General features: G+C 40.5%; 1 protein-coding gene across 8 annotated transcripts in view; it reads left to right on the forward strand.

Moving 5' to 3' along the window:
- The window catches only part of ACAP2 (ArfGAP with coiled-coil, ankyrin repeat and PH domains 2), a 63,948-nt gene continuing 49,294 nt past the window's right edge, over window positions 1–14,654 (forward strand). For all 8 annotated transcript variants that reach the window (XM_048314012.1, XM_048314017.1, XM_048314022.1 and 5 more), the window contains exon 1: window positions 1–150. In XM_048314012.1, the coding sequence (XP_048169969.1) occupies window positions 98–150 (53 nt within the window). In that variant the 5' untranslated portion in view covers window positions 1–97. The remainder of the gene's footprint in view (window positions 151–14,654) is intronic.

Below are 14,654 nucleotides of genomic sequence, written 5' to 3' on the forward strand. Positions count from 1 at the left end.
GCCCGCCGGCCCTGGCCCGGCCTCGCCTCGCCCCGGGTTCACCGCGCCAACACCGCCAGCAGCCGCAGCAGCGGAGGCAGCGGCGTGCCCCGCCACCATGAAGGTGACCGTGGACTTCGAGGAGTGTCTGAAGGACTCGCCGCGCTTCAGGTGCCGCGGAGAAAGGGCCGGGCCGGGGTCGTGCCGGGGGACAGGAAGCAGGGCCGGGTGTGTGCGGAGCGGGCCGGGCTGTGGGGGCCCTAGGGGTGACAGGTGTTGGTGAGCTGTGGCCAGCCGGCTTTGCGTTGAGGAGCAGGCAGGGGCTGTTGTGGGTCCTGCTGGGGTGTGGGGGTCCTAAGGTGGAAGGGGAGTGGGGATACGGGAAGTGCAAGGAAAAGGGGCAGCATGCGTGGTAGGTGGGACTGGGTGGGCAGTGTGCAGTGTCCGGGGCTCGTGTGGAGGTAGCGCAGAGTGAAATGAGCGCTACTGGAGTCGCCCGCCTTTGAGGAGATGGGGGTGAATGGTGGCGGGCGGCTGGTGCAGGGAATGCTCGTCAGCCGAAGCAATGTCAGCTGAGGCTCAGGAGGGCGTGCTCTTTGGTGGACTATCTTCCGTTCTTCAGAGTTGTGCTCACACTTCAGTTCCCAGTGTCTCCTGCCTGCGTCTGCTGCATGGTCCGTATTCGGTGTGGCCTCTGTTGGGGTGCCAGTAGCAAACAAGCTCAGTATCATCTTACTTCCTGTTGTCAGAGCAAGGCATGCACTCTTTTGTTTTTCCCCACTCGAGTGATCAGTTGTCTATCATTGCTGTGGGGTTACTTCTGCTTATGTCAGGCAACTTTCCCTTAGTCTTTCCTTACGTTTTCGCCCATTCTGTATATATATATATATACACATATTACACCATTGTATCTACTCAACATAATTGTGCCTCTCTGTGGGATGTGTGGCTGGTCTGTGCCTACGTACACCCGCTTTCTTCTGTGCCTGGTATTACGCTGCTAGTTGGTGGAGACGCAAACAGCTCCATGACGTGATGTGTCACTGCTGTGCCCCTCCTGTCCCATGCCGAGCCTATCTCTCGAGTGTCTGTGGCTCTGTGGTAAGCTCTGGCTGTAGGCGGAAATAGTACTGCTCTTTCTCTGCTCTCTGGCCGTATGTTCACACCTCCTCTTTGTGTCAGCTTTAGCAATCCTGTGGTTTCTGGGATGTAGAGGAAGTTGGAGAAGGAAGGTTGGTTGGTTGAATGGCTTACCCTTGGCAGAAGTTGGAGTTCCTGTTCTTCCCTCCTTTGCTCCTGTCTCTGCTGCCAGTTTGTTGCTGGCTGCTTCTCCCACGGGTTTTTTGGTGGCTGTGACGTGTGTTGTTGGATCCTTCAATGAGCTAGGTGCCCTGGCAGAAGAGACTGGATGGCTTTCTGCCAGGTTAGTGCGTTGTGTCAGCATCTCAGTCGGTGTGAAACCTACTAAAGCTTATGGGGAGTAGAGAGAGGAAACTTCACTGCCAGAAGCAAAGCTAGAGGAAGGTAGTGGAAAGTGAGACCTCCCTTAGAGCATCAGGGAACTTTTACATTGGGTTAGCTGTTTCACAAAACTTTGTCCTGAGCTGGACATGCTTGCTAGTGTGTGCACTTTCTGAGACACCTGTATTTAGTGTTGGTCCATCCCATTTGGTGACAATGCAGTTGTAGACTGGCGTAATTTAACCACAGAACTGTATCAGTACTTGCATTTTTTTAATCACTGATACCTGCTGAAGTATTAAATACACTCAAGAAAACAAGAAGTTGTGACTAAAATTTGTGAGCAGAAGTATGTTGCTGTTTCCTTCAAGGTAAGGCATACTAGTTCATTTGAGTTCACTTTGTACCATTCTCCTTATGCCCCTCTTGGTTCCTTTCCTTCATGGAAAAGAACCGGAGAAAATCCTTTGTTAGGGTCTTCTAGTACCTCATGGTCTTTTTCCCAGTCTGATACTGCTACCTTCGAGGAAGTTGCAGAAAACCTTATGGTGTAATCACTTGATGCCAGCAAAACATCCTTCCAACCTTTAGCTGATAGGAAATGGTTAAAATCGCGAGGCAAAATTCCTGTAGTATTTCTGAAAAAAGTTAGTCATTAATATTTGCTGTTATAATTTTGGTTATTCTTAGTGTTTGTATGAATTACCCAACCCAAACACTAGGAACCTTATGAATGAAGGTTACTGCAGTGGTTTTATTGAGGGATGATAGTGACACTAATGTAGAGCAAGGTCTTGACAAAGTCCTATATTCTTGCAGGGAGTAGTGTGGACACAAAGCACTTCCTTGCTCTGTGTTCCTTGTAGCAAAGCCGAGTTGCAGCTTTCTCCTGACCTTGCTGAGCAGGAGGGTGTAGCCTCTGTCCTTCTCATCAGTATACTTGTCAGAGCTGTTAAATAAACCTGTTGGGAGGTATGTAGTGAATAGAAATGTCACAGGTTACTTTCTTATGGTCGTGGAGTGAACTGGGAGTACATGGGTGAATCAGAGTTCCTGAGTCACTGAATCCCTGTTTTCAAGGGGAATTATTTAAATCTTTCAAAATGTGCTACTACAGGCGGCTTCAACCACATGGCTTCCTTGCTTGTCTATTTCTTGTGAAGTTCATGTTGATATTTCTTGGCTTTGAGATTTAATTGGGACCCAAAACACAGAACCTAAGGCCTCTTTCCTTGCTTAAAGTGCTCGTGAAGGGACCATGGATTGTAGCTGTTGAAGTGCTGATATATGATTAGATAATAATGGCTCTAAAGGTTCACATCAGAAGTGTGATGTGATCAGAAGTGTGATTATTTCATAGCAAGACATACTTTTTTTTTTTTCCTCCCTCCAGTAGATGATAAAGAAATCTTTGAATTATAAAACTTGAAGCAATAATGGCTTATTGCATCACTAGATTTGTAAACTTACAACATGCCAAAGTTTGGAGTTGGAGACTTGACTGATTTTTAAGATGGTGGGAAATGCTGTGAGTTCAGGCAAACTTTTGCAAATGTGTAGTCATGTTTTTTTTTCCTAAATCTGCTTTGAAAATCATCTTGCTGAAATCACATGCTTTTCTGTCACAATCCCCTCTCCTAAAACATGGACAGACCAAAGATCTAGCAAGGAAATGCATGTGCAGCTCTTCCACAATGTGTCAATGGCTTCCCATCAAATGAAGAAGTTGCCTGAGGAGGGGCCTTGGAGCAGTCCTTGAACAATAAGAACTGAGCTATGCTGGCAAGTTCTGTGTATATAATCAGGCATTCCTACAGTCGTTTTTTTTATATGCAAGTAGCATTGTGAAATAATTCTTTCTCCTTTAAACAATGAGAGTTTAATTTTCAGAGTTTAATGGAACAGGCTTTTACATTGCTGTTTCATTGTCATTTTTTCTTCTTCCGCCTTTAGAATGTTTTTTTGTCAATGAGGTATCACTGTAGCAACCACACGAATCACTGGAGCTAAATTACTAGAAAGGAGAACCAATTTTAACTGATGTGGAAATACAGCTGCTCTAAGTAGCGGTTAACAATTTTGATAAACAAAAATGATAGAAAAAGCAAAATTCAATTGCTCGCAACATGTGCAATTGTAGAGCTCTCTTCAAAAACTTTCAGGCTGATCCAGTCTTTAAAAATGCTTTAGTAAAAAGCTCTGTGTTTTTGAGATAATTTCTTTGTCCTTATCTGTCACTGTTGCCGAAGTTTAAATTTTTTTTGCATTTAAATTTCTATTCCTTTCCTGAGACCCCAGCTGCAGATCAGATGATGGGTGAATGAGGTAGATCAAAACGTAAATGAAACTTGTCCATTACCATTCTTAGTAAAATTGTTTCTGGGTAGAACTGGTGGTTACAGTGTATTCCCTTCAAAGGGACTCATCTGAGGAGTCCTCCATTTAGGCTGAGCTAAAGCATTGCTTTGTTGGGCCGGCCTGGTATCAGCCTAGCCTGTCGCTGGAGTTTCCTGCTATGTGCTGGCTTTCTTCTTCTGTGGCTTTGGCCCTGCTCTGTCTACATGGGGCCAGCTGAGGTGCACCTCATGCTTATCGAGGGGATGCAGGTTGAAGAGGTTACTTGTGCCACTTTCTGGATTTATGATGTATTTTTTTCTCTCTTCTTTTGTACTGTATAACCAAAGGTTTGTTACTAAGCATCTGTTTCCCAAATAATAGTAAACCTTTTTCACTTAAACTAAGAGGAATATAAGAAAGTGACTTATTTAACCTATTTGGAATATGTTGTGTTTAGTAGTCAGAGAAATTATCTAAAGTACCTAACCTGTACACTTTGATCTACTTATTACCTTCTGGAGAAAACATAGAAATAGGAGCCTCAATAGAGTTGTCCCTTCAGTGCTGAGTTCCAGTGGGAAGGGTGCTGTGAGGCAGCTGCTTCCCAACCCTCTGTGAGTGGCAACAAACCCCTTGTGTTCAGCCTGGGTTTATAGCTCAGCCCATATGTGTGGATGTGGCTCCACTGAAATCTCCGAGGCTGCTCCTGGGGCTGAACTCAGCCTCATTTCAAGTGTGAAGAGGGATGTGACCAAGAACTCTGCATACAAACTCTGTTAGTTTTGCTCAGACTTACCTAGCTGCTTTAGAACAAATTTCCAAAGAAATATTTGGTCTGGGCTTTCTGCCCTTGGTGTTTGGGACTGAAAAGCAAACTTGCAACGTCCTTGGCAGGGGAGGGTGGAAAGTATTGCAGAAGAATAGGAAAAAAGATACAATAAGTCAAAAGAAAAAGCTGCCAAGCATTTGCTTGTGAGTTTGCATTTAGCATTTTTCATACTTATGTGGTTGTTAACGTTTATGATTTCCTGTATGAGACTCCAGAAGTGCACTTTTTGTAGCTGAAGTGATGTGGAGGACAGTCTTGGTGGGCTGTCAGTAAGTTACACGTGTACAACATCCTTGTCCACACTGCTGGGAGTCTAGTGGAGTTAAACTTAGTTAAACTGATTCTAGATTTCTAATTCTGTGCTTTTGTGGAGATTGCAGTGACTGTCCTGGTCTACTCAGGCTCTAGTCAATGATTGGTTTATCTTTAAATCTGTAACTATGCCTTTCAAATGTACATTAAGAAAATGATTGACCTAAAGAAAGGAGGATGTATTTGAACATAGCATGCAATGTTAGAGCATTTTTTTGAGGGAAATCATTCAAGAATAAAGAAGGTTCATTGAAGATCCCTCTCAAATACATCTCTGAAAAATCTCTCACTCTGAAATATTTTAAATCTGAAAAAACTTAGTACTAAATTGTTAACAATCCTTCCTAATGGAGATTAGAGAAATGTGTCCTGAAATCAGGACATCTTCTTTAGGTTAGTGCACCTAAATTTTTAAAATAATAGTAAAAAAAATGTTGGCTAGCACAGTTATGAATAACAAAGGATAGGGTTATAATGGTGATTCTGTTTCTTTGTTGTTTGATTATGATTTACATTAACAGGAGCAAACTTAAAATTCTTAGCTATATCTTAAATTCCTAATAGGAATTTAAAATGTTAATTTCTTCAGTTTTAGTCTTTTTACATTTTTATCTGGAAGTGTTTAAAAAAAATCCACAGTGAGAAGGGAGCTTGTAGTGGAAGTAGTGATAAAATCTGCAAGTTATCATAACATTTCTATAGCATGGCTGCAGGATGGTTGCTGAAGAACTGATGTTAATTAAGCCTGTACAACTGATCTTTAATGAGTACTTGCAGAATTAGAAGGACAGCTTATTTATGTGTGTGTGCAATGGAACTGTAATTATACAAGTCCTTACAGTCATTCAGGTTTTAAATATAGATTTGAAGAGGTTTGGTTCTTTAGCCTGGAGTGTCTCATTTATGTTGGCTAAGCACATCTCACGTAATTACATTATGGATGTATGAAGTTATGGAGATAGTAGTTTTATATTTTTTGGGAGGGGAGGAATAGCAATGTTAAAATCTCTGGAAAACAGTGTCAGTAGATAGAATATTCATTGGGAAGGTGGCAACTACAAAATAGAAACGTGTCTTGGGCTAGGTGGACTTTTTGGTGGCTTTATTTTTTCACTGTACATATCTGTGAAATTGTTGGCCTCTGAATAGCAAATGTGCTGAATTCAGCAATGTTTGCAGCATCCTGTGATCTTTTTTCAGCCTTAGCTTCTTGACAATCTTGTACTCAGAACCACATTCTTTAGTCAGCATTTTTCCTGTTCTTACTTCGTGCAGTGAACAATATGGCTTAAATTATTGCTAACTTTTTACTAGAGTAAATAATTCTAAAATTTTCCAAAGCAAACTCTGTTCTTATAACCTGTTTTGGGGGAAAAAAAGGAAAGGAAAATATCTAATTTACATTGGTACAGAAATTACTGTTTACAGAGCCAAGAGCCCTTTGCCTTAGTCTGGATTCAGGCCTTGCTGCCTGAATCAGTTTAGTATCTCAAGGTGATGCAAATGCAGAAGTGTCATGTTTACATAGGCAGGAAATAGAGGAATAAATTCTGAGTAATTTAATTACTTTTTTTTCCCTCTCACGTGTATATGCAGAATTCAGTTCAAGAACATGTGTAGAAGTTTAAACTGTGTAAATGCATCTGTGAGCAGATACTGTGCTGTTTTGAGATTTAGATATTCCTGTGAGTTTAGGTAGTGATTTAAGTGCTTTGCTATTTGCTAGTGGCAGATTTGTAACAAAAGTAACAGCTAAAGTGTCTGCAATGGAAGACCATGAGGATGACATGCAGATTAGTGTGTAGACTGTAATGTTATTTTAATACATGCAGGAGTTTTCCATACTCCTCTGTATGGAAGTGGGGCAATGTAAATCCTGATTTTGTTGCCACTCTTTCACATGACAAAAAGATCAGATCAAGAACATGAGAAATAGTAGGTATTATTGTGATCATAAACTGGATAATTTTAAGCAGTCCAGTAGACTCAAACATTGTTTTGCCTTCCTGATAACCTTTTCAAGAGGATTCCTTGTGTATGTGGCAGAGTAATGATGTTATGGTGAATGTTTATGAATATTAGAAGTAGCCAGGCCTCAGACCTAGAGTAAATCAGTTGTGTTATGTGATGCACTGCAAAGAACTCATGTCTGTGTGGAGGAAAAATCTAATTTATGGAGTGATGTTATGTATACATTTTCAAATGACAAGACACAGTGATAGACTAAGGAAATAATTTGTTGCAAAATAGTTCATTCAAGTTCCTTTTATGAATGAGAGGAGATTTTGAATGAGAAGATGCCTATCAGATGGCTGGTAAACTTACTAGTGTGGTGTGAGTCTTTCTGTGAATCAGGCTTCCTTTTTGATGTTCTAAATTTTCTATTTGATATTTTAAGACTCTGCATTATTCAGGCACAATGCCCTTGGATAATTTTTGTAGTTCGTATTTCAATAGTAATGGGCATTGTAGTAGTTGTATTGTGGTTTTGGACAAGAATCTGACAGTAGGTGCACACGCACAAACTTTCATTTCATGAGTTTTTGATCTACCTTCAGCAAGTTGTTAAAGGAAGGCCTCTGCTTACAGTTTTGTCTGGATGAACAGAGCTAGTGAGAATTTACATGATGTGATTTTGAAGTTTCTAAGTTGGATATAATGCAAGGAAATTGGAGAAGCCGTATGTAGTAAAATGTATTTAGTCTGATAAAATTTAAAAAAACATATTCTATGCAAGACAATTGCAGATTTCCATCTTCCTGTGTGCCAGATGTTAATTTAAGTAGGAACACATGGATATCAAACACACATTTCTGGGCGTTTGAAATATCCCAGTCTTCAATTCTTCGTGATCTTGTAGTTATTGTTAAAAATATGTATAACTTATGTAATGCTGGAGATCAGGTATCAGATTTTAGAGCACTGATATTTAGAGTGACATGTTGTAGATGGAAATTTGAATTCAATCCTTTGGAACAAAGGAAAAGTGTGTTGTATTCAGAGTTCTGGCCATGAATGTTATCCCTTCAGCCTGTAAAAAAGAGGTGTGGAGTATGATCTGGGAGATGGGGTTTGGGTTTCTGCTCTGTGGACTCTACCTATGGAGGCACAGAGCCTCTTCTGTCCCTGTGGTCTGAGCTGGGATCCCTCTCCACTTGGCACAGAGGTGGTGGCTGGTGTGAGTCTGTGCTGGAAGTCCTGTCCCACCTTCTGATGCCTTCCTAGATTCCAGCTCTCCAATGACTCCCTTGGTGCTCAAGCTGCTGGTGAGTGGGCACTAATGGGTGCTGGTAATTACCAACGGATGTTGGTAATTTTTTACATAGAAAGATGTAGCTTGTGTTGGGTTTGGCAGGTTTTGTTTCAAGTACTTTATATAAGTAATCAGACTCAGTGTTTGCTGGATTCTTGTGATGAACTTCAATGTAAAGAACATGTGGTATTTTAACAATGCTATTGGTTTTATATAACATGCTGTTGTTATTATACTTTTGGTTTAAGACAACCCAAATAAGAACTAGGTGGATGAAGAAGAAAAATAATGTACGTGCAGTGGTGTTGGACCTTGTGATTTTTAACTGGCACTAGCAAAAGGTGTTGTAAAGACTCATGGCTCAACTGGAAATGCAGCTTATATCTTGTCTTTCCTAGACTTGTACCATTCAGAGTTCCTGTCTCTAGAAAGTGTTTAGTAAATAATGACCTAGGCCCCTTCTTTCTTAACTTCCTTAAACAGGAAAGGGAGAATTCATCTCATCTGCTGTGTACCATCCCTCTTCTTAAGCCAGATCTTAGGCTTAGGCTCCTTACAACTATTAATCTTCATTAAGATTGGATCCCAAGTGCCTCTTGATTTGTTTTAGCCATATGTGTCAGGATAAGGTGAACTGCACCCTGGAAATCACATGCTTCTGCTCTATCATTTCCAAAGGTGCTTTAGCTGACTAACTCGGGTATCTGTGCATCGATACCAGTATGTGATCAGATAAGGCACATTGTGACAATAGAACAATTGCATTGGCTTTGCCAGACAGGGCTGTTATTGAGGATAAAAACTGTTCAGGATGACTGAGGAATCTGATGTTTCATTGAGGATGCAGCTTCTGGCTGAATTTGTGTGTTGCTAAATTGGACTCTGTTTAAAAAGACTACACACATTTACACACCTTCTCTACAGGATTATTCTTTAAAAGAATCTACAGGATTATTCTTCAGAAGAATCTCCAATTTGCAGAGAAAGATTTTGAAAAGTATTCATTTACTTCATTTCTTTTGTCAAATGTCTGATTTTGAAGAATGTATCTGCCTGTTTATCCTACTTGATTTATCCCCAAAAGAATGATGAAAATGACAAGGGGAAGCATTAAATATGCCTACTATTGCAAAATATCCACTATATTGTAAATATCAATCTTGGAAGATTTTGTTTGAAAATTTTCAGTTGATTTGAGATGAAAAACCTTTAGCATGTAATAAATAAAGGATATGTAAGCTTCTGTTTGGTTGAAAAACAGCTTACCTGCAGTTAGCTTTGATAGATGAATGACATCCCGGGGTCTTTAAAATCTCTTGATGACTAAAAGTAGTGGGAGAAAAGATACTAAATGTACCCAAAGAAGTTCCAGAGCTGTGGGTGTACCGCATGCATTTTGTAGTTTTTATGCTATAAAGTTCCAAATGCTTATTTTTTTAATAGTTTATCATTATCATTTGAAAGGGATGAGGAGGAAAGATGGCTGGCCTTTCCAAATTTGAAAATAGTAAATTTGAGGAAAACACGAATACACCGTATTTCTGTATTGTCCTACTCTAATGTTTGTGCACGCTCTTGGTTTGATATTAGATTCATTTGACTGGCTGCTTTAGTGCAAAGGCATAAAGGGCAAACAAACGGCTTTTTGCAGTATGAGGGAATGATAAAACTGCACAATAAAACTGTTAATTTGCATGTAAAGTGCACTGTAGGTAACTGAGTGTGAGATATACCTCACACTCATATGTATGTTCACCTAAATAATAAAATTCGTGTTCAGGTTTGTTACAACAAAGCTGCAGCCTCCTCTGACTGTCAAATAGAGCATTCTGGTTTTGTGAAAGTGTATTACCAAAATATTCAACCTCTGAAGTGGACAAAAAGGGTGCATACTTGCTGAGGACTCAGTGTTCATAGCAAATCTGAAACTTCCCTCAGGTTTCAGTAAAGAAGATCCACCTGATAAAACTGGAATTGTAGACAGCTAATGGTTCTCAGCTCCTCTGAAATGTGGTGAGCTCTTGTTACAAAGGCTTTGCCAGCTTATGGTGGTTTGTACACAGCAGTGCTCCTCTAACTATGGTGTAAGGTTTAAATTAGCAACTAAGGGAGTTACAAAAAGAAAGGGACAGATATTACCTTATTTTTCTGAAATCAAAGCAAACACAAGATTCATATTAAGATTATATGTATCTTGTTTAATTACATGGTACTCAGACCTTTAGTTGCCTCTACTTTACATGAGGTTTCCTGTGTAGGTGGTGAAGTCTTGTTGTATCAGTTCTGAGCATATTGATCCTTAGAATCCTGTGCTGGGGCTGTGTAGTGATATTTATTCTTTCTGCATTGGCTGCGGTTGAGGTACGTAAGGGGTATCTTTCCAAATCAGGGATTAATACCTTCATTCTTCTTGAGACTATTATTACTTACAGCTTTTAAAAGCAAAGTTGACAGGACTTCTTAGCATCTGACTGGTAACTCCAGATCTTGAGGCTAACAGGGTGTATTCTTTAGATGTCCTATCTTGTATCTTTTGCAGTTGGTCACTTGATGGTTATATTTATGCTTCCACTTCCTGACCTGACTACATACTTGAGTGTTCAAATGTTGAAATCCCTCATTCCATCTGCTGCTTCTGTGTTCAAGATCCTGAGTAGTTGCTGAGATTTAAAAGATTAAAGCAGCTCTGTGATGTTGGCAAATTTTCAGCAACAAGGTTTTTGCACACCACCATCAGTTCCTTGAGCTCCTTTCTGCTGTCCTTTTTTTGTTGCAAGATCTTGATACTGTAGTTCTACTTCCTTATCTGCTAGTAAGTCCTCCTAAAAAGCTTTTGACCCAATCTCAGATGTTGGAATCACTAGTCAGAGTTGTGCAGGACATGTATTGTGATGTGTTGCATTCTTATCAACTTGCAGTGTAATCCACTTCTTTTCTGTGAAGCTTTCATGGTCACCATTGTGTCCCTATCTTGTTAACAGCAGTCTTCTGATGAACAAAACACTAAAGTTGAAAGATGAAGAAAATCCTGCTTCTCAGACTCTTTGTGGAGGAAATGGGTTGCTGATTTCCTGCTTAGGCTTACTGTCAGGCTCTCCTGGGATAAAAAAAGCTTAGGAGAAAAATATTAGGCAAAACTACTGGGAAAATAGCACTATTAGGCATTTCTGGCAATTTACTGCAAAAGAGTAGTGAAAGAAAAAAATTAAAGATTTCGATCCAGCAGGTAGCACAGTAGTCCTTATAGTCTGTGTGATACAGACTGTTAAATGCTAGTGCAAGCTTAGTGGTAATGAGTTTCCAGACACGTCTGTTAAGGGCCATAGAACTTGTTCCTTTTTGAAGACTGATTTGTATTTAATGTTCGTTATCTTTGAGCTATGTGTAGTCTAGCAGTAAAGAACAAATTAAGTGAAGTGTACATCTTAAAAGGATTTGTCCTATTACTTTGTTATATCAGACCATATGAATTATTGAGGGGAAACGAAACCTTGTAGGTGCAGACAACCTTAAAAAGTGATACCTACAAGCAAACCTTTGCTTTAATAATTTTACGAATTCAGTAAATACCCGTGCTTTATTTCACTTGAATATTTTCTGCGAGGAGATGTCTGACTTGGGAGGAGTAGAGGAATGTTCTTTTTAACATTGAAGACTTGATTCCTGTTTCTCCAGGGAAATTTGAAATGCAGATAGTGCATGTTATGGACCTGAAAACTGGGCTTATTCATCAACATGATAATCTTCTGTTCAGGAAATGTTTCCATATTTCAATCCCCCAAACTCATACAAAATTTCTAGGATTTCAGGGTGGGGGGGTCAACATTCTGATTAAAAGCCCTACTCTTCATGTAGGGCACGTAGAATTTTTTCCAATCTATTGATGAAACGTTTTGTGACAATGACCGAAGAATTAATAATGTAAGGAGTACTAGCATGAATGAGGAATTTCATCTTAGCGTGTCAGGGAGAGTTCATCATCTGTTCCTCCGTCTGGAGGGGCTCTGGGCCAGCAGGGAAAAAACTCTGCAGTCCCAAACCAGGACTTCAATGGGCTCTATGACAGGCTGCAACAGTGTTCTTTCTTCAGATCATATTGATGGTTGTGACACATCTCATAAGTTGTAAAACTCTTCTTATATATGTCTATGCTGTTATCCAAAGTTATTAGGCCTTACTGTTCCATGTATTCGTCCTTTGTCCCTCAGTATGTCATGCTTCTCTTTTAGTCTCTGGTTTTCTGATGCCATTACTCGTGTACCAACTGTATTCCTTCTTGGCATGCTGGTTAACATGCCTCTAGACACCTTTGTATATCTCACTATACGTGAAGGAAATCAAATTAAGTATACAGTGATTGGAGGGAACCCTGAGAAGCCAGAGGGAGGTCTGCCATCCAGCAGGACCTCAGCAAGGTAGGGGAAAGCAAAAATGGGAGGACTTTGTCTGAAAAGTAACAACCCTGTACAGCTGTGTTGGTGGACAGGGACCTTTGCAAGCTGGTGACCAGCAAATGGCCCTTGGTCAGCAGTGAAAAGTGGAAGTGTCCAGTGGAATCAGTCACAGTGGTGTGTGTGTTCCCCTGGCCTGAGGCTGCCCTCAGCAGCCAGTCTGGCTGTTTCTAAACTCATCTGTGAGTAATTACTTTGCACCTGAATGGTGATCCCAAGGTGCAACTGCTATGGGAGGAAAGGGAAGTAGAGGCAGAGGAAGAGACAAAGCAGACCAAATAGGTGACCAAGTGTAATATCTTCGGTGGTACACCTGCATTTTAATTTGCCTTTACATGACACTTACAGGTCATAGTCTATCCTCTGATTAATGTCTGCTGTCCATTTTGCTATCTGTCACCTTATAGGCTCTGACATAGAGGAGGGGACATTCCTGTAAATCGTCAGGTCCATATTCTTATCTTGCACTTACATATCTCATTTCCAGGTTTTCACATTCAATAGTACCTTTTTTTTCAAGCTGTCTTTAAGGTGTAGTAGATGTTGGCTGAAAGGACGTCAGCTCTAGTGAAGTCTAAATTGTGCATTAAGGAGCTGTTCTGCACAGAATATGTGCAAGTAAGAGATCTGTGTCTTTCTAAGATTTGAGGACAAGACTTCAGCAATAATGCCATTGAAATTGCAGTGGTAAAAAGCCATTATTTCCATTTCATGAGTTCATATATATGAATATATTCAAAAGCCCCAGAATGAATAGCAATTGATTTTCTGACTTGTTCCTGTTCTTCTGCAAGTATATTCAAGAAATGAATCAAAACTTTTCTTAATTAAAAGAAAAAAAAACAACCAAACATACACTATTGGAAAATACTTTACTATTGGCTTTTATTATTCTGAATGTTTTTTATAGTGATGTATTAATACTATAATTAATAATTATTAGTTAGTTGCCCATAGCACCTTTGACCTCTCCAATTTGTTGTTCATCAGCATCTGATTTGTAGTGACTACTGATTCCAGCCTCCTCACTTTCAGGAACACAATCTAAAAATGCAAGCTAGAATATGATGAATGAATGAGCAAAAGACTAAAGGTAGAATGTGGCTTCAATAGCAGTTAGATTTTGTTTGAAGAGGAGATGACTTTAAAAGCACTGGCGATCGCCACTCTTCTGTGAGAGCAAACAGGCCCTGCAGACCCCTGTCCGTGGCCATGGTGTGTGTGGTGTTATGGTCAGCAGTGTGTAGTGGATTACTCCAGGATAAATTGTTTCCTTAGCTTGTGTCCGCATCTTCTGGTCTAAGAGTGACCCATTCCTTTTTTAGAGGAGAGTTTATCCATCATCATTCTGTTTTGTTCCTGGGATTCTTGAAGTACCTTAATGTGGAAGAAAGTCTTTTACTGGTCACTTAAAGGGAGTGCCATGATGGACGTCAGAGTTCAGCTGTGCTTCGCGTATGCCAGGCTGGGTGACTGGTGACATTATCCTCATTGAAAAGAGCTGCAAGGCAGGTCTTGAGTTTTCTTCCATCATCTCCTATATTCCTCCTGCACTGCAGCTGTGCAGGAAGCTGTATCTAGCAAACTGAACTGTGTTTTAGGGGGGTGGTGGAGGAGCACAGCAGAGGAAAGAAGTACATTCCTGAGAGTCCTCATTACAGAGCATGAAGAGTATGGGAGACTGCTCATTTATAAAAGCTGTCCTCCACCCTTAAGCAGCTGTTCTGGTTTTGTGCACTGTCATGCAGTATTTGAACATCTTGGGAAGCCACAGATGTTTGACTCATACACTGGACCTGATTTGATCCTTATTCCTAACGCTGGAGCCTTCTGGTTGAGATCATTCTTACGCAAAACTTGCTCCCAGCTCCCACTTCACTAAGGAGCAACAGTTTTGTTACGTCAGGTCTGGCACTTGGTCCTCAGCTGTTTCACCACTGCTTCCTGTGTTTATAGCTAGACAGTGGGTCTTGGCTGTGGACGTGACATTTACTCAGAATTATGACAGTTTTCTGTGAACTTTATGCCTGAC

This window comes from Corvus hawaiiensis, chromosome 10 (assembly GCF_020740725.1).
Source record: "Corvus hawaiiensis isolate bCorHaw1 chromosome 10, bCorHaw1.pri.cur, whole genome shotgun sequence".
In the NCBI taxonomy this organism is placed as follows: Eukaryota; Metazoa; Chordata; class Aves; order Passeriformes; family Corvidae; genus Corvus; species Corvus hawaiiensis.